The following is a 19,001-nucleotide window of genomic DNA, read 5'->3' as shown; positions in this document are numbered from 1 at the left end:
TTTAGTTTTATTTTACTAGGCAAGTCAGTTAAGAACAAATTCGTATTTACAATGACGGCCTACCCTATAAGGCCATTCAATTACAAATCAATGATTCTGATGATGTAGAACGTCTAGCAATTCATTGGAAGTTATCTGAATAGGTGGAGTGTTGAGTTGGCTTGGTTTTGGTACATTAGATGCGGAGAAGGAACTATTTCTAACATCTCTGTTGATACATTGAACAGTATTGCAGTGCCACAAAATGCATTAAAAACCTCTATGAGCTGATGAAACTAACGAAATCTTGGCCCCTTTGAGCCAACATGGCGCCTAAGTTGCCAACTTGAAGCAGCGGGTAAATGTAGCAAATATTTTTTGTACTGCTTTTAATTAATTTAAGTGATAAAACGTAATTCCATTACATACAACAAGGGATAGTCAAATATCCAATAAAATGAAACGTAAACTTACAGACAATACTTTGTACTTAGACTTTGAACAGGCAAAAACAACAGTCTACCTACAATGAACTTGCCAGGACCCCACCCACTCCCCTCTGATCATGGCAGATGCGAGAAGTTACCAAGCCGGTTTCGGTATGTACATTTACATTAATTTAATGTTAGCAAAACATTCTGTAAGGTGTCCCCGCCAGCTACTATTTGTCAGAGGTTGCACCACAAATTGTTTGTAAGTTTGCACGTATTCTGACGCTAACTAACTAGCTAGGTTATCCTGTGTGCTAGCAAGCTAACCAATGAAGTCTGCAGTTATTCTAACGTATAGCTAGCAAGCGACAGCAAGTTAACTTAAACATCACACAGAGCAAAACCAACACGTAGGGTGTCAACTTCTGACACGTAACTTAAATAGCTAAAGTATAGCTAACCCTTCGCTTTTAAGTTGCCAGCTAGCTGACCATATCGGCTTTTATTGAAACAATCCGGACGTCCTGTCAAGTTGCTCATTGGATATTTCTCCCTCTAACAGCCACGCTGAGCGCTCTAATTGGTTAGAATTAGTGGCGCAGTGTTTATAATCAAGACAGGTGTACTAATTGCACAGCTAATTTTGGGCCGATTACAATTAAGATAAAGTCCGAGGCTGTGTGTTATATGGCCATTATAAACTGGGTGGTTCGAACCCTGAATGCTGACAGCCATGGTATATCAGACCGTATACCATGGGTATGACAACATTTACCTTTACTGCTCTAATTACGTTGGTAACCAGTTTATAATGGCAATAAGGCACCTCAGGGTTTGTGATATATGGCCATTATACCATGGCTAAGGACTGTGTCGTGCATAAGAACAGCCCTTAGCTGTGATATATTGGCCATATACCACACCCCCTCGTGCCTTACTGCTTAAATATACCACGACTGTCAGCCAATCAGCATTCAAAAACAAATTATAAACTGGCGGGTTCGAGCCCTGAATGCTGATTGGCTGACAGCCATGGTATATCAGACCGTATACCACAGGTATGACAAAACATTTATCTTTACAGCTCTAATTACGTTGGTAACCCGTTTTATAATAGCAATAAAGCACCTCGGGGGTTTGTGATATATGCCCATATATACCACGACTGTCAGCCAATCAGCATTCAGGGTTTGAACCACCCAGTTTATAATAGAAAATATACAGCTATACTATCTCAAACACATAAAACAGGGAAGACAACAGCATGACTTGCATGGTTACCAGTCTTTCAGTCTCAGCACTGATACAATACAGATCTCCATTGACCCTGTTCTCTTTCCTCCACCTACTCTCCCTCATCCTTCTCTCCTTTCCTCCTCTCCCCAAACTAAACTCTCCCTCTCCTCTCCAGGCCCCAGGATGTGGCAGCAATGTGCCCTGCTCCTGTCCCTGTCCCTGCTACCAGTGGTATCTGGAGAAGCTGACTCCAAGGCTGTCACCACCAGTCTCACCACCAAGTGGGCCTCTACCCCTCTGCTGCTGGAGGCCAGGTAACATTATGCTCAACACATACACAAGACAAAACACATCCTTTTTTTCTCTTCACCCCCTCTTTCTCTTCATCCCCCCACTCCCTCTTTTTCTTAGTGAGTTCCTGGCAGAAGAGAGTCAGGAGATGTTCTGGGATTTCGTCGAAGCAAATCAGAACATCAAAGGGGAACATGATGGTAGCCTTAATGTTTTATTTCACTTATAATGTTGATTTATGTAGCACTTGGTCTCTGGAAGATATTTTAAAGTGTTGTTCTGTTACAGATACAGACCAGGCGTACTACGACCTGATCGTGAAGAGAGCCAGTACTCTGCTCAGTACAGTCCAACTCAACATGCTCAAGTTCGCCCTCTCTCTCAGGGCCTACTCTGCTACTGTACACTCCTTCCAACAAGTAATATTACTACAATACTACTAGATGACTACCCTCTCCCGCTCTCTGTGTGTGTAATCACGGTTTCTCGCCTCTCTCTCCTGTAGATAGCGTCCAACGAGCCCCCTCCCTCTGGCTGCTCAGCCTTCTTCAATGTCCACGGAGAGAAGTCATGTGACACGGAGAAACTGGCTGCACTGATGGAGACAGCAGCAGAACGGTACAAACACACTGGGAGACACCCACACACAAACTGTGAATATCCACTTTGATTGATAGACCTCTGTTGAAGTGATAATAATTCATTAAATAGTCCTTACCTCATCCCTCTTTGTCCCAGGCCCAAGCCCTACCTATTCAAAAGCGATCACAGGTTCCCGGGATCAAATCCCGACACTCCTGTTGTTGTCCTGTATGCCGAGATTGGAAGTTCGGAATTCACAATGTTCCATCAGCTGATGCTGTCCAAAGCCAACAAGGGACTGGCCAGCTATGTGCTTCGTCACTACCTGGCTGTAAGAAAAACACAGGAATACACATGATGGGGAACATAATTACGACAGCATTTCATGTTCATCTTTTCCTCTTTCTCTCGTTGCCAGTCTCCCAGCAGTCGTAGAGTATATTTGTCTGGTTATGGAGTGGAGCTGGCCATCAAGAACCAGGAATACAAGGCTAAGGACGATACACAGGTCCAGGGAGCGGAAGTGAATGCTACGCTGATGGGGGAGAATGACCCAGTGGATGAGGTCCAGGGATTCCTCTTTGGAAAACTGAAGTAACCAACCTACCAAAATGAAATGCTATTCCACAAACCCACAATGCTTTGGAGCGTTATGGGTGGAGAAACTTATTTCCCTCTCACTTTCCTCTTCGTACCTCTCCTCTCCCTCTCTCCAGGACTCTGTACCCTGAGTTGAAGGAGCAGCTGAAGGAGCTAAGGAAACACCTGGTGGAGAGCACCAATGAGATGGCTCCCCTTAAAGTCTGGCAGATGCAAGGTGGGCGGGACTTTATTTTTTCTTTGCCTCTCTTCTCCTGCATCAAGACAACTGTAGCTACAGTAATCATCTCCTTTTTTCCTCCACTATATTTAATTATTTTTTCACTTCATGTGTCAGATCTGAGTTTCCAGACTGCAGCTCGGATTCTGGCTGCTCCATCTTCAGATGCCCTGAACGTCATGAGAGACCTCAGTCAGAACTTCCCTACCAAGGCTAGGTACACACACACACACACACACACACACAAACATGTTTTTTGATATCTCTGTGTAGTGTGTGATTCTGGTGGTTTCTCTCCCCTTCTCAGGTCCATCACTAAAACAGTGGTCAGCTCTGAGATACGTAAAGAGATGGAAGAGAACCAGAAGGTAAGAGCTCAGTCATCCATAGCGCTCCTTCCCTGTCTCACTCTACTACCCATTAACATGTAATGACTGTACCACTCTTTTTCTCTCCAGTTCTTTAAGGGAACTCTGGGATTGCAGCCTGGAGACTCTGCTCTCTTCATCAACGGACTACACATAGACCTGGACACACAGGACATCTTCAGGTACACACACATCTTCACACAGACATCTACACACACACACACACACACACACACACACACACACATCTTCAGACACACACACATCTTCAGACACACACACATCTTCAGACACACACACACACATCTTCAGACACACACATCTTCAGGCACACATCTTCAGACACACACACACATCTTCAGACACACATCACACACACATCTTCAGGTACACACACAGAGGACGTCTTCAGGCTTGTAGAAAAATTCAATTACACAAACAGTACCAGGTCAGAGACTGACTGTGTGTGTGCTTCCAGTGTGTTTGAGGTTCTCCGTAGTGAGGCCAGGGTGATGGAAGGTCTGCGTTCTCTCCTTATCGAGACTCCCTTCATCCACGACATCCTCAAACTCAACGTACAGCCTTCTGACTCGGACTACGCTGTGGACATCCGCAATCCTGCTATCAACGTAAGACACACCTACCCCTTTATTTAACCCTAACCATCCAACTATGTCATCCGTGTATATCCTGAACAAAAATATAAACGCAACATGTAAAGTGTTGGCGCTATGTTTCATGAGCTGAAATAAAAGATCCCAGAAATGTTCCATACCCACAAAAAGGTTTTCTCTCAAATGTTGTGCACAAATCTGTTTACATCCCTGTTAGTGAGCATTTTTCCTTTGCCAAGATAATCCATCCACCTTGACAGGTGTGACATGTCAAGAAGCTGATTAAACAGCATGATCGTTACACAGGTGCACCTTGTGCTGGAGACAATAGGCCACAATGTGCCGTTTTGTCACACAACACAATGCCACAGATGTCTCAAGTTTTGAGGGAGCATGCAATTGGTATGTTGACTGCAGGACATTCCACCAGAACTATTGCCAGAAAATGGAATGTTAGTTTCTCTACCATACGCCGCCTCCAACGTCATTTTAGAGAATTTGGCAGTACGGCCAACCTGCCTCACAACCGCAAACCACGTATTACCATGCCAGTCCATGATCTCTACATCCGGCTTCTTCACCTGCGGGATTGTCTGAGACCAGCCACCCAGACAGCTGGTGAAACTGACAAGTATTTCTGTCTGTTAAAAAAGCCCTTTTGTGGGGAAAAACTCATTCTGATTGGCTGGGCCAGGCTCCCCAGTGGGTGGGCCTATGCCCTCCCATGGCTGGTCTCCTGCCCAGCCATGTGAAATCCCATAGATTAGAGCCTAATGAATTTATTTCAATTGATTGATTTCCTTCTGTGAACTGTAACTCAGTAAAATCGTTGAAATTGTTGCATGTTGCGTTTTTTTAATATTTTTGTTCAGTATACAATCAAGCCGTTAAAAAAACGTATATAACCCAACTCTTGTTTTGCATTGATAATTTTGATGATAATCTAATCTCTCTCTCCTCAGTGGATTAATAACCTGGAGACAGACAGCAGGTACGGCTCATGGCCCTACAACGTCCAGGAGCTCCTCAGACCAACCTTCCCCGGAGTCATACGACAGATCCGGAAAAACTTTCACAACCTCGTGAGTACATGAGACGTGTTTCAGACAGCGACACCAAACATATTGGCATGAACTCCTGTGATGAGTCTGCAGTGTCGTGCAGCTACACCAAACGTATCGCGCGCACTTTTGGAACTGACAGCAAAAACCAATGATGTCTTGTGTTTTAGGTGGTGATTCTGGACCCGACCCATGAGAGTTCTGCTGAGCTGTTGAATGTTGCTGAGATGTTCTACAGCAATAACATCCCACTCAGGTAGGGGGGTTTGTTTCTAGCAACAAAAAAATGTTTTTATTTTTTTATTTAACTAGGCAAGTCAGTTTTATGAACAAATTCTTATTGACAATGACGGCCTAGGAACAGTGGGTAAACTGCCTTGTTCAGGTGCAGAATGACAGATTTTTTACCTTGTCAGCTCGGGGATTCGATCTAGAAACCTTTCGGTTACTGGCCCAACGCTCTAACCACTAGGCTACCTGCTGCCCCCGAAGGCCATGTTGGTTCTAATTCTGCTGTATTATTATTATTATTATTATTATTATTATTATTGCTATGTGGATGTGAGTAACTGTGTATAACCCTTAGTGGGGGGGGGGGTCGATAGAGTTTCATATCGGGGTATTATTTTTGACGATGTATTGCATCTTTTTGACAATATAGCAATATTATAACTCCCGTATTTTTCCTTCATAGCTCGTTCTCAATCTTTCTAAATTGGGAGCCAATATGTTTTCAGCACTTTTATTTCCATGACTTTTATTTGGTTTTCTCGTGGCTCTCTCTCTTGTCTCTCTGCAGCAGACATATGGTGAGCAATATGCCTGGAACATCGAATCGCAATAAAATCACAGTATCGAATCGCAATACATGTAGAATCGTGAGAATCGCAATACATAGCGTGTCAGCACCTAAGTATCGTGATAGTATCGTGATAGTATCGTGAGGTCCCTGGCAATTCCCATCCCTAATAACCCTGCTGTGTGTGTTGTAGGATTGGGCTGGTGTTTGTGGTGTCTGATGTTGATGAGATAGATGGTATGGAGGATGCCGGTGTGGCTCTGCTCCGAGCCTTTAACTACATCACAGAAGAGCTGGACGCTCCCGCCGCCTTCGACACCATCATCTCGGTGAGTCGGTCTGACCAATGAGAATAATGGATGAGCCTTTTGACCAATCCCAGTAATCTGGAACATCAGCCTGACCAATCGGATGGAAATGCTGTATTTGAATCTCCTCTCTCCCTCTCTAGATGTTTAACCGTGTGCCTGGCGGTGGTAAGCTAAGTGTGGGTGATGTAGTCAAGGTGTTGGAGAAGAAGTTTCCCTACGTGGGGGTCGGCAGCATTCTTGGTCCTGACTCCACATACGACGACAACCGGAAGGTATGGTTCTGCTTTTATGTACCGTTATGTTTCTTGACAGAACGGTATGATTTTCATGTACCGTTTCCCTATCTACCTCCGCCTCCAGGAAGGGCGTGGTTACTACTTGCAGACGGGTGTAGGTCCGTTGCCAGTGGTGATGTACAACGGAATGCCATACCAGCGAGAACAGCTAGACCCAGAGGAGCTAGAAACTGTCACCATGCAGAAAATACTGGAGACTACCAGCTTCTACCAACGGGCTGTCTACATGGTGAGTTACACACACACACACACACACACACGCACACACACACACTGACCTTCTCTTGTGTCTTCCTAGGGTGAGCTGGCCACTGATCAAGATGTGGTGGATTTCATCATGACCCAACCCAACGTTGTCCCTCGTATCAACCCCCGAATCCTGTCGACTGCCAGGACGTACCTGGACCTGTCTAATACTAGTGAGTTACACACACACACACACACACACACACACACACACACACACACACACACACACACACACACACACACACACACAGAATCCTGTCGACTGCCAGGACGTACCTGGACCTGTCTAATACTAGTGAGTTACACACACACACACACACACACACACACACACACAGAATCCTGTCGACTGCCAGGACGTACCTGGACCTGTCTAATACTAGTGAGTTACACACACACACACACACACACAGAATCCTGTCGACTGCCAGGACGTACCTGGACCTGTCTAATACTAGTGAGTTACACACACACACACACACACACACACACACACACACACAGAATCCTGTCGACTGCCAGGACGTACCTGGACCTGTCTAATACTAGTGAGTTACACACACACACACACACACACACACACACACACACACGGAACCATCTTAACCACCTCTCTCTTTCCTGACAGATAACCATTTCATAGACGAGTACGCTCGCTTTCTGTTCCTGGACACCAGAGAGAAGAGCACTGCTGTGGCTAACAGCATGAACTACATGACCAAGAAGGGTAAGATAGAGATATATATATCACACACACACACACACACACACACACACACACACACACACACACACACACACACACACACACACCTACACATACAGAGCTTCATCTTATTGAGCAAAACATTATGTGCTCCTACTTTTCAGCCCTAAATCTCTTGTCTATCTATTCTCTTCTTTCTCCTCTGTACGTTTTGTTTTTGTTCTATCAGGGATGGCCCCCAAGGACCACCATGGTAACCCTTATTCATTTTCCTGCACTTTCTCTCTTTCTCTCTCAACAGACAGTATTACGATCCATAGTTCTGTAAATCCACCATATCTCACTCCTCATCATCATTATCACACCATCTTGCATCTCTATGAGATGACATGCTTGGATGTGTTTGTGTTTGTTTCTGCTCCAGAGAGAGAGTCTTTCTCAAAGACTAAGTATTGAAGTCTCTAACTAAGTATCAAACTGCGTACATTTCAGGATTAAGGAGGTCTGTGACCCTTTACTCTCCCCATCTCCTCTCCTCCTCTTCAACTCTCTCTCCCTCCTCTAGATGATGGCTACATCCGTCCAGTCACGTTCTGGGTTGTGGGAGATTTTGACCAACCTTCCGGGCGCCAGCTATTATACGATGCCATCAGACACATGGTATGATGATGTCACACTGATATGATGTCACTATAACATGACCAAAACAACCTACCATCTGAAGGATTCTCCTAAATCTGCCTTCAACAGAAAACCAGTAACAACGTGCGATTGGGCCTGATCAACAACCCTAGCGACAGCCCATCCGAGGAGAACAGTCATGTTGCCAGGGCGATATGGGCCGCCATGCAGACCCAGACAGCTAACAACGCTAAAAACTACATCGCCAAGCTGGCTAAAGAAGAGACCGCTAAGGAACTGGCGACTGGGGCCGACGTCACACAGTTCACTGTCGGAGTAAAGAGTTTACACACACTCGCATACACACACGCTATACATCCTTCTGTCTCACCCTTTACTATACTGTCCTATTCTCTAAAAACATTTGTTTTTCTTTCATCATCTCTCCAGGGTATGGAAGTTGCCTTCTTTAAGAGTGCGTTTGAAGGTCCTAAGTTTGACTTCCTGCTGTCTCACGCGGTCTACTGCCGAGACGTTCTCAAGCTGGGGAAAGGACAGAGAGCAGTCATCAGCAATGGACGGGTGAGTGGGCAACACACACACACACACACACACACACAATAGCACGCTTCCTACTGTGATCGAAGTGTCACAATGGTGTTTGTCTCTCTCTGCCGACAGCTCATTGGTCCGCTAGAGGATGGGGAGGTCTTTAACCAAGATGACTTCCTCCTATTGGAGAGTATCATTTTGAAGACCTCGGGAGAACGAATCAAAAGCAAGGTCCAGCAGTTTGGGGTGGAGGAGGACAGGGCCAGTGACCTGGTGATGAAGATCGACTCTCTGCTCTCCTCTCAGCCCAAAGGAGAGGCCAGGATAGAACATGCCTTTGCTGATGACCGATACAGGTACTGAAACTAATCAAACGTTTTTATTCATGTTTTTATTCATTGCCTATATACTTTCTGTTTTACCTCTGTCTGGTCTATGATTGGTCCACAGTGCTGTAAAGTTCCGGCCCACAGAGGGAGACGTCTACTTTGACATGGTTGCCTTGGTAGACCCCGTAACCAGGGACGCCCAGAAACTCGCCCCGCTCCTATTGGTTCGTACCGCTTCAAATAACTGTCACTTAGGAGTTCTGTCTCACTTCAAATACTCCGTCTCACAGCCATCTGTCTCTCCATGTTTCTCTCTCTCCCCACCAGGTGTTGAAGAAGCTGGTCAATGTGAACCTACGCGTGTTTATGAACTGCCAGTCCAAACTCTCAGACCTGCCTCTCAAAAGGTGAGCAGACCCCAGCTGCACTGTTTCACTCCATGCAGGTAATCTTGTTTTACGAGAGACCTCGTTTTTGTTGTCTTAGTTTCCTTACCCTTAGAAGTCCCTGGTAGTACCTGAGGGTTTTTCCTGTGTGTTTCTCTAAACCCTCCCCTCTTCTCCCAGTTTCTACCGGTATGTGTTGGAGCCTGAGGTGTTGTTCCAGACTGACGGTAGTTTCTCCCCTGGTCCCCTGGCTAAGTTCCTGGACATGCCCCAAACTCCCCTCTTCACACTCAACCTCAACACCCCTGAGAGCTGGATGGTGGAGTCTATACACACTAGATATGACCTGGACAATATCTACCTGGAAGAGGTGTGTTTTCCGTGCTGTTTTTTTTAGGATTGTGTTCTATTTATAACACGGTTGCCTTGGCTAATGTTGTCCTTTACCTCTTCAGCTGGAGAGTGTAGTGACTGTGGACTGAGTATTCTGGTATTTGTCAAATTGTTGTGTTAAAGTAATTTTTTAAAGGTTTAATAATGGTTCTCTATTCTCCCTGTCTAGGTGGACAGTATAGTAGCAGCAGAATACGAGTTGGAACATCTGCTGCTGGAGGGTCACTGTTTTGACGTGAGTACAGGTCAGCCCCCCAGAGGACTCCAGTTCACCTTGGGAACCCCCTCCGACCCTGTCATCGTCGACACCATCGTCATGGCCAACCTGGTGAGTCACCTCTAACCCTAATATCTGACTCTGTCGTCATGGCCAACCCTGACCTCTAACCCTAACCTCTGCTGATAGGCAGACACCTTTCTATTCTTTGTTGTTGTGGTTGAACGAAGGCGTTGTGTTGTCGTCGTCCTCAGGGTTATTTCCAGTTGAAGGCTAACCCAGGAGCCTGGATCCTGAAGCTGAGGAAAGGACGGTCTGACGAAATCTACAAGATCTACAGGTACTGAAGATCACATCTCGACATATCACACCGTCTTCACTTCAGCATACGACTAGTGGAACCAGGCGTGTTAGTGCTGGGCTGGAACAAAAGCCTGCACAATGCACACCCTCTTGTTCCTCTCTTCCAGTCATGATGGAACAGACTCTCCGGCAGACGCTGATGACCTCATCGTGGTGCTGAACAACTTCAAGAGCCGGATCATCAAAGTCAAGGTACTGCTCTGATCCCAGCTGTAGAGTTCAGCTTTCATATTGTCTGCTGCTGTCAGGTCCCAATAAAGCTTAGGTTGAATTCGAATTGATCAATAAGTCCATTGCTAAGTAATGTATTGATCGTGTGTTGTTGTTGTTGTTGTTGTTGTTGATCAGGTCCAGAAGAGGCCAGAGAAGTTCAGTGAGGAGCTGTTGAGTGATGGAACCCAGGAGAACGACTCAGGCTTCTGGGAGTCACTCACCAGGTATCTCTCTCTAAGCATCCAGCTCCACCCTTTACATCACTGTCTACTGTTTCATACCTATTTGATCTCTGCTGGATTTGATGGTGTTTATTCTCTCCCTGTCTTTCTCTCTCCAGAGGGTTTACAGGAGGTGTGAAGACGGAGGAGAGTAAACAGGAGAAGGATGATGTCATCAACATATTCTCTGTGGCCTCTGGACACCTCTACGAACGTTTCCTCAGGTACGTGTGCGTGTGTGGTTTTTCCAAATGTTTTTGTTGTTGTAATCCCACAATTTGTTCTCTCTCTTAGGATCATGATGTTGTCTGTTCTAAAGAACACCAAAACACCAGTCAAGTTTTGGTTCCTCAAAAACTACCTGTCCCCGGCGTTTAAGGTAGTTAAGTATAAAATATAAATATTATCTGTTATTCTCTCCTCTAGGAGTTTACTTTGAATGTGGCGGTATGAATAGGGTTTCCAATATCGAGTTTTCATTGAGTTTACTCCAGAATAAATGTTATTCCCACAGGAGTTTATCCCGTACATGGCAGAGCAGTATGGTTTCCAGTATGAACTAGTCCAGTATAAGTGGCCGCGGTGGTTACACCAGCAGACTGAGAAACAGAGGATTATCTGGGGTTACAAGATCCTCTTCCTGGATGTCCTGTTCCCTCTGTCTGTCGACAAGTTCTTATTCGTGGACGCAGATCAGGTACACACACACACACTCTGAATGTCCATGTCTCTGATTTGTGTAAAAGCTGAGAAGTACTCTTTCCTCTCTCCTCCTACAGATAGTGCGTACTGACCTGAAGGAGCTCCGTGACCTTGACCTTGAAGGAGCGCCGTATGGATACACACCGTTCTGCGAGAGCCGAAGAGAGATGGACGGTTTCCGCTTCTGGAAGTCCGGATACTGGGCCAGTCACCTCGCTGGACGCAAATATCACATCAGGTAACTGTGTGTGTGTAGGTGTGGGGGGGGGGGGTGGTGGTAGAGGGATATATGTGTGTGTGTGTAACCCTCTGTCTCTCCAGTGCTCTGTATGTGGTAGATCTGAAGAGGTTCCGTAAGATAGCAGCAGGAGACAGACTGAGAGGACAATACCAAGGCCTGAGTCAAGACCCCAACAGCCTGTCCAACCTCGACCAGGTGTGTGTGTGTGTGTGTGTGTGTGTGTGTGTGTATTAAAAGTGAATATGGGTGTATAACGTTCAGATTTTCTTAACATTTGATATTCCCAAACAACCTTTGTGAAGTTAAATTAGCTTCAACTCTGTGTATTTATATTTAAAATATTTTCCTATACTCTCTTTCTCTCTCCAGGATCTGCCTAATAATATGATCCACCAGGTGCCTATCAAGTCTCTGCCTCAGGAGTGGCTGTGGTGTGAGACTTGGTGTGACGACAACTCTAAGAAAAAGGCCAAGACTATAGATCTGGTACGAAGTGTGTGTGTGTGTGCAGACTTTAGTCATGTCTGTGTTTTTACACTCCACTCTGTGTTTATTTGGACAGTGAAGCTAAAACGTGTAACCCTTCCTCCAGTGTAACAACCCCCAGACCAAGGAGCCCAAGTTGCAGGCAGCTGTTCGTATCGTAGCAGAGTGGAGCGACTACGACCAGGAGATCAAACGCCTGCAGAACAGAGTCCAGGAGAGAGGAGCAGAGAACCATACCACACAGAAGGACAAGCCAGGTACATATAAACTCAGCAAAAAAAGAAACGTCCCTTTTTCCGGACCCTGTCTTTCAAAGATAATTCGTAAAAATCCAAATAACCTCACAGATCTTCATTGTAAAGGGTTTAAAACACTGTTTCCCATGCTTGTTCAATGAACCATAAACAATTAATGAACATGCACCTGTGGAACGGTTGTTAAGACACTAACAGCTTACAGACGGTAGGCAATTAAGATCACAGTTATGGAAAACGTAGGACACTAAAGAGGCCTTTCTACTGACTCTGAAAAACACCAAAAGAAAGATGCCCAGGGTCCCTGCTCATCTGCGTGAACGTGCCTTAGACATGCTGCAAGGAGGCATGAGGACTGCAGATGTGGCCAGGGCAATAAATTGCAATGTCCGTACTGTGAGAAGCCTAAGACAGTGCTACAGGGAGACAGGACGGACAGCTGATTGTCCTCGCAGTGGCAGACCACGTGTAACAACACCTGCACAGGATCGGTACATCCAAACATCACACCTGCGGGACAGGTACAGGATGGCAACAACAACTGCCCGAGTTACACCAGGAACGCACAATCCCTCCATCAGTGCTCAGACTGTCCGCAATAGGCTGAGAGAGGCTGGACTGAGGGCTTGTAGGCCTGTTGTAAGGCAGGTCCTCACCAGACATCACCGGCAACAATGTCGCCTATGGGCACAAACCCACCGTTGCTGGACCAGACAGGACTGGCAAAAAGTGCTCTTCACTGACGAGTCGCGGTTTTGTCTCACCAGGGGTGATGGTCGGATTCGAGTTTATCGTCGAAGGAATGAGCATTACACCGAGGCCTGTACTCTGGAGCGGGATCGATTTGGAGGTGGAGGGTCCGTCATGGTCTGGGGCGGTGTGTCACAGCATCATCGGACTGAGCTTGTTGTCATTGCAGGCAATCTCAACGCTGTGCGTTACAGGGAAGACATCCTCCTCCTCCCTCATGTGGTACCCTTCCTGCAGGCTCATCCTGACATGACCCTCCAGCATGACAATGCCACCAGCCATACTGCTCATTCTGTGCATGATTTCCTACCAGACAGGAATGTCAGTGTTCTGCCATGGCCAGCGAAGAGCCCGGATCTCAATCCCATTGAGCACATCTGGGACCTGTTGGATCGGAGGGTGAGGGCTCGGGCCATTCCCCCCCCCAGAAATGTCCGGCAACTTGCAGGTGCCTTGGTGGAAGAGTGGGGTAACATCTCACAGCAAGAACTGGTAAATCTGGTGCAATCCATGAGAAGGAGATGCACTGCAGTACTTAATGTAGCTGGTGGCCACACCAGATACTGACTGTTACTTTTGATTTTGACCCCCCCCTTGTTCAGGGACAGATTATTCAATTTCTGTTAGTCACATGTCTGTGGAACTTGTTCAGTTTGTCTCAGTTGTTGAATCTTATGTTCATACAAATATTTACACATGTTAAGTTTGCTGAAAATAAACGCAGTTGACAGTGAGAGGACGTTTCTTTTTTTGCTGAGTTTACATACACACATACACTACTGTTCAAAGGTTTGGGGTCACTTAGAAATGTCCTTGTTTTGAAAGAAAACTATTATTCGTCCATTAAAATAACATCAAATTGATCAGAAATACAGTGTAGACATTGTTAATGTTGTAAATTACTATTGTAGCTGGAAACGGAAGATTTATTTTTTGACGGAATATCTACATAGGCCCATTATCAGCAACCATCACTCCCGTGTTCCAATGGCACGTTATGTTAGCTAAACCAAGTTTATACTTTTAAAAGGCTAATTTATCATTAGAAAACCCTTTTGCAATTATGTTAGCACAGCTGAAAACTGTTCATCTGATGTAAAGAAGCAATAAAACTGGCCTCCTTTAGACTAGTTGAGTATCTGGAGCATCAGCATTTGTGAGTTTGATTACAGGTTCAAAATGGCCAGAAACAAAGAACTTTCTTCTTAAACTCGTCAGTCTATTCTTGTTCTGAGAAATGAAGACTATTCCATGCGAGAAATTGCCAAGAAACTGAAGATCTCGTACAACGCTGTGTACTACTCTCTTCACATTTGTTTCTGGCCATTTTCAGCCTGTAGTCAAACGCACAAATGCTGATGCGCCAGATACTCAACTAGTCTAAAGAAGGCCAGTTTAATTGCTTCTTTAATCAGAACAACAGTTTTCAGCTGTGCTAACATAATTGCAAAAGGGTTTTCTAATGATCAATTCACCTTTTAAAATTGATAAACTTGGATTAGCTAACACAACTTGCCATTGGAACACAGGAGTGATGGTTGCTGATAATGGGCCTCAGTACACCTATGTAGATATTCCATAAATAATCTGCCATTTCCAGCTACAATAATCATTTACAACATTAACAATGTCTACACTGTATTTCTGATCAATTTGGTGCTATTTTAATGGACAAAAAATGTGCTTTCATTTCAAAAACAAGGAAATTTCGAAGTGACCCCAAACTTTTGAACTGTAGTATACATACATACAACACTGATTGGCAAACATATACAGTTGACTAATCCCTCTCCTTCCTCCCCTCTCTCTCCCAGATGATACACATACAGAGTTGTGAGACCAGTGGATGGAAGATGTGGCTGTAGCAGCAACAAAAGATGGAACCATGTTAATAGACAATGCTGTTCTCCTTTGGAACAGCAATGATAGATGGACTGCAAACCAATACTCATTCAATCATTCATTTTCCATGTATTTGTATTTTCTCTGTTGTGAGAGTGGCGAGGATACGGGATAGGGAAGGGGTGCTGGGTGGGGATGATATGGGGTGACTGTTAGTGGATGGTGTGGGTCTGTGAAAAATCTGACTATTCCAACAGTTCCCACCTCCAATATTTTTGATCAATCTGTGTTTGCACTGATTAGGACACCTTATTAAACAACTGTCTGTGGGTAGAGGTTTGGGCCTAAGAGTTAAATCACACTGATAAATAGCAGCTTAAGTTATGAGATGAGAGTTTTGTCCTGTTCTATGCCTTTCGTTTCTGTGCTTTAGACTTCAGTTGTCCATGGCCTGTGTCAAACTCAGGGAAAGGTGGTTTTGGCGAATTGATCTGATTCAATCTCCTAATGACAATACAAAGAGGACTGGAGTGACATTTTATTTAATGTGAAACAGACATTAGTTCTGTCATGTAGTAAAATAGGGATTCATATCTCTACAATACAATTTACCTGCAACATTCAGAATGTTGCATCCTTGTGAGCATGATGTGGAGTTAAGGGATGTGTGGGTGAGGACTGGTGGGGACATATCAGCGACAGACGGCACTGGGAGTTCTGTGATCACTCAAATTGATTTTAACAGCGACTTGAAAGGCAGCAGGCATATGACTAGAATGTTGTGGTTCAGGGTGGCCAATCTTATCCACAAAAGGTCTGTGGGTGCAGGGTTTTTTTCTAGCAACACACCCATTTCATCAAGTCAGTCTTTAATGAAGATGATGATTAATGGGCTTGTTGACGCAGACGGCTTGATTGGAACAAAGCCTAGGTCAGATTGGCCACCCCTGCTGTAGTTAACTCCTGTTTTCTCCGCTGTGGTCTGTTCTGGAGTAAACACTGTTAGTCATCCATTGCCAACCGCTGTTTCCGTTCTTTGTTTTGGCTAAATATGTACTGTTAATTGTGGGAAATCAATATTTTGTAATAAAAAACAAGGAACCCAACACTGGTCGTTTAGTGACCCCGATCCCTCTTCTGCGTGTTGGCGTTTCCTTTCTGTTTGTTTTACTGGTAAGACATTTTTATTATACTCTTATAGACTGCCATCTATAATAATACAGTAATGGCTGGAGAATGACTACAGATTTACTACTAAAAGGCTGGACTTACACAGGCAGACCAATTCTGGGGTGTGTTCAGTATGGAGAGGAAGAGACAAAGCAAAAGGGATAAACTGGGCCCAAAATCTGTGTTCTCCAGCAGGTGAGTTTTTGTATGGCGGTCAATGAGGGTTGAATTTCGTTAACAAAAAAATTTTACGGCTTATTTGGTCTAATTTTCGTAATGCTTAGGTCCTTAGTTGTTACGGGTGTACTGATATAAGTAGGACATGTGACATCCCAGGAACTTTTAGAAAAAACATCGGTTGTGCCTGTTCACATGCTTATCTGTCCTCTCATTGGCTTGAATGGTCCACCTGGTCTTGCCTCCTCCCGAATGCCTTTTATTTAAATAGGCAAGTCAGTTAAGAACAAATTCTTATTTACAATGACGGCCTACACCGGCTAAACCCGGATTACGCTGGGCCTATTGTGCGCCGCCCTATGGGACTCCTAGACGGCGGCGCACAAGTTGTGATACAGCCTGGATTCGAACCAGGGTGTCTGTAGTGATGCCTCTGGCACTGAGATGCAGTGCCTTAGGCCGCTGCGCGACTCAGGAGCCTTCTATTTTTGAAGACATTTATTTTCATTGTTAGAGCGGTCATTTGAGTATCTTGTCAATATAACTGATAATCTGTGGTTTAATTAAAACCTCTTAAGGATCTGACAATTTTTTTCAATTTGTCATACCCAAATCTAACTTCCTGTAGCTCAGGAAGCAAGGATATGCATATTCTTGATACCATTTGAAAGGAGACACTGAAGTTTTGTACCATCAGCTTTGAAATGCAAGCGAAAGGCCATAATGTACTATTCCAGCCCAGGGGCATTTTAGATTTTGGCCACTAGATGGCAGTAGAGTATGTGCAAAGTTTTAGACTAATCCAATGCATTACTGTTCCAAAATCTATCAACACTGCACAAATGTGCCTAATTGGTATATTAATATACTGCTCAAAAAAATAAAGGGAACACTTAAACAACACATCCTAGATCTGAATGAAAGAAATTCTTATTCAATACTTTTTTCTTTACATAGTTGAATGTGCTGACAACAAAATCACACAAAAATAATCTATGGAAATACAATTTATCAACCCATGGAGGTCTGGATTTGGAGTCACACTCAAAATTAAAGTGGAAAACCACACTACAGGCTGATCCAACTTTGATGTAATGTCCTTAAAACAAGTCAAAATGAGGCTCAGTAGTGTGTGTGGCCTCCACGTGCCTGTATGACCTCCCTACAACGCCTGGGCATGCTCCTGATGAGGTGGCGGATGGTCTCCTGAGGGATCTCCTCCCAGACCTGGACCAGCCACATGAGGTCTAGCATTGTCTTGCATTAGGAGGAACCCAGGGCCAACCGCACAAGCATATGGTCTCACAAGGGGTCTGAGGATCTCATCTCGGTACCTAATGGCAGTCAGGCTACCTCTGGCGAGCATATGGAGGGCTGTGCGGCCCCCCAAAGAAATGCCACCCCACACCATGACTGACCCACCGCCAAACCGGTCATGCTGGAGGATGTTACAGGCAGCAGAACGTTCTCCACGGCGTCTCCAGACTCTGTCACGTCTGTCACGTGCTCAGTGTGAACCTGCTTTCATCTGTGAAGAGCACAGGGCACCAGTGGCGAATTTGCCAATCTTGGTGTTCTCTGGCAAATGCCAAACGTCCTGCATGGTGTTGGGCTGTAAGCACAACCCCCACCTGTGGACGTCGGGCCCTCATACCACCCTCATGGAGTCTGTTTCTGACCGTTTGAGCAGACACATGCACATTTGTGGCCTGCTGGAGGTCATTTTGCAGGGCTCTGGCAGTGCTTCTCCTGCTCCTCCTTGCACAAAGGCGGAGGTAGCGGTCCTGCTGCTGGGTTGTTGCCCTCCTACGGCCTCCTCCACGTCTCCTGATGTACTGGCCTGTCTCCTGGTAGCGCCTCCATGCTCTGGACACTACGCTGACAGACACAGCAAACCTTCTTGCCACAGCTCGCATTGATGTGCCATCCTGGATGAGCTGCACTACCTGAGCCACTTGTGTGGGTTGTAGACTCCGTCTCATGCTACCACTAGAGTGAAAGCACCGCCAGCATTCAAAAGTGACCAAAACATCAGCCAGGAAGCATAGGAGCTGAGAATTGTCTGTGGTCCCCACCTGCAGAACCACTCCTTTATTGGGGGTGTCTTGCTAATTGCCTATAATTTCCACCTGTTGTCTATTCCATTTGCACAACAGCATGTGAAATGTATTGTCAATCAGTGTTGCTTCCTAAGTGGACAGTTTGATTTCACAGAAGTGTGATTGACTTGGAGTTACATTGTGTTGTTTAAGTGTTCACTTTATTTTTTTGAGCAGTGTATATTTTCAAGTTCATAATTGTGCGCTGTCCTCAAAGAATGGAATGATATTATTTCACTGTA

The 19,001-nt window shown here is 45.1% G+C and overlaps 1 protein-coding gene across 2 annotated transcripts; it reads left to right on the top strand.

Annotated features, from left to right (window-relative positions):
• Nucleotides 1-481: 481 nt before the first annotated feature.
• Nucleotides 482-16,419, top strand: LOC106574515 (UDP-glucose:glycoprotein glucosyltransferase 1). 2 transcript variants are annotated; one of them, XM_014150439.2, is made up of 39 exons: nt 482-578; nt 1,822-1,960; nt 2,058-2,137; nt 2,226-2,356; nt 2,443-2,555; nt 2,676-2,850; nt 2,938-3,113; nt 3,236-3,336; nt 3,457-3,556; nt 3,647-3,707; nt 3,798-3,889; nt 4,186-4,336; nt 5,284-5,403; nt 5,553-5,638; nt 6,375-6,510; nt 6,633-6,764; nt 6,853-7,017; nt 7,087-7,207; nt 7,666-7,764; nt 7,973-7,996; nt 8,309-8,403; nt 8,494-8,700; nt 8,815-8,946; nt 9,046-9,272; nt 9,367-9,469; nt 9,573-9,652; nt 9,812-10,001; nt 10,194-10,352; nt 10,496-10,581; nt 10,712-10,796; nt 10,953-11,041; nt 11,158-11,262; nt 11,333-11,417; nt 11,553-11,735; nt 11,818-11,978; nt 12,062-12,176; nt 12,351-12,467; nt 12,574-12,724; nt 15,286-16,419. In XM_014150439.2, the coding sequence occupies exons 1-39, from the start codon at nt 545-547 to the stop codon at nt 15,306-15,308; spliced, it is 4,629 nt and encodes a 1,542-aa protein (XP_014005914.2). In that variant the 5' UTR covers nt 482-544; the 3' UTR covers nt 15,309-16,419. The 2 variants fall into 2 exon arrangements, with proteins under 2 accessions (XP_014005914.2, XP_014005915.2); XM_014150440.2 differs by lacking the exon at nt 7,973-7,996 and having other exon boundaries at nt 483-578.
• The last annotated feature ends 2,582 nt before the right edge of the window (nt 16,420-19,001 follow it).

Source organism: Salmo salar, chromosome ssa16, assembly GCF_905237065.1.
Source record: "Salmo salar chromosome ssa16, Ssal_v3.1, whole genome shotgun sequence".
Taxonomy (NCBI): Eukaryota; Metazoa; Chordata; class Actinopteri; order Salmoniformes; family Salmonidae; genus Salmo; species Salmo salar.
Note: the sequence above shows the minus strand (reverse complement) of the source record. Positions and strands in the feature narration are given on the sequence as shown.

Excerpts from the sequence above, each read along its gene's own strand:
- LOC106574515 (XM_014150439.2), top strand. The coding sequence starts at position 545 with ATGGCAGATGCGAGAAGTTACCAAGCCGGTTTCG. Across the intron at positions 2,357-2,442 it reads CTGTACACTCCTTCCAACAA|ATAGCGTCCAACGAGCCCCC; the intron begins GTAATATTACTA and ends TCTCTCCTGTAG. Across the intron at positions 12,177-12,350 it reads GCCTGTCCAACCTCGACCAG|GATCTGCCTAATAATATGAT; the intron begins GTGTGTGTGTGT and ends TTCTCTCTCCAG.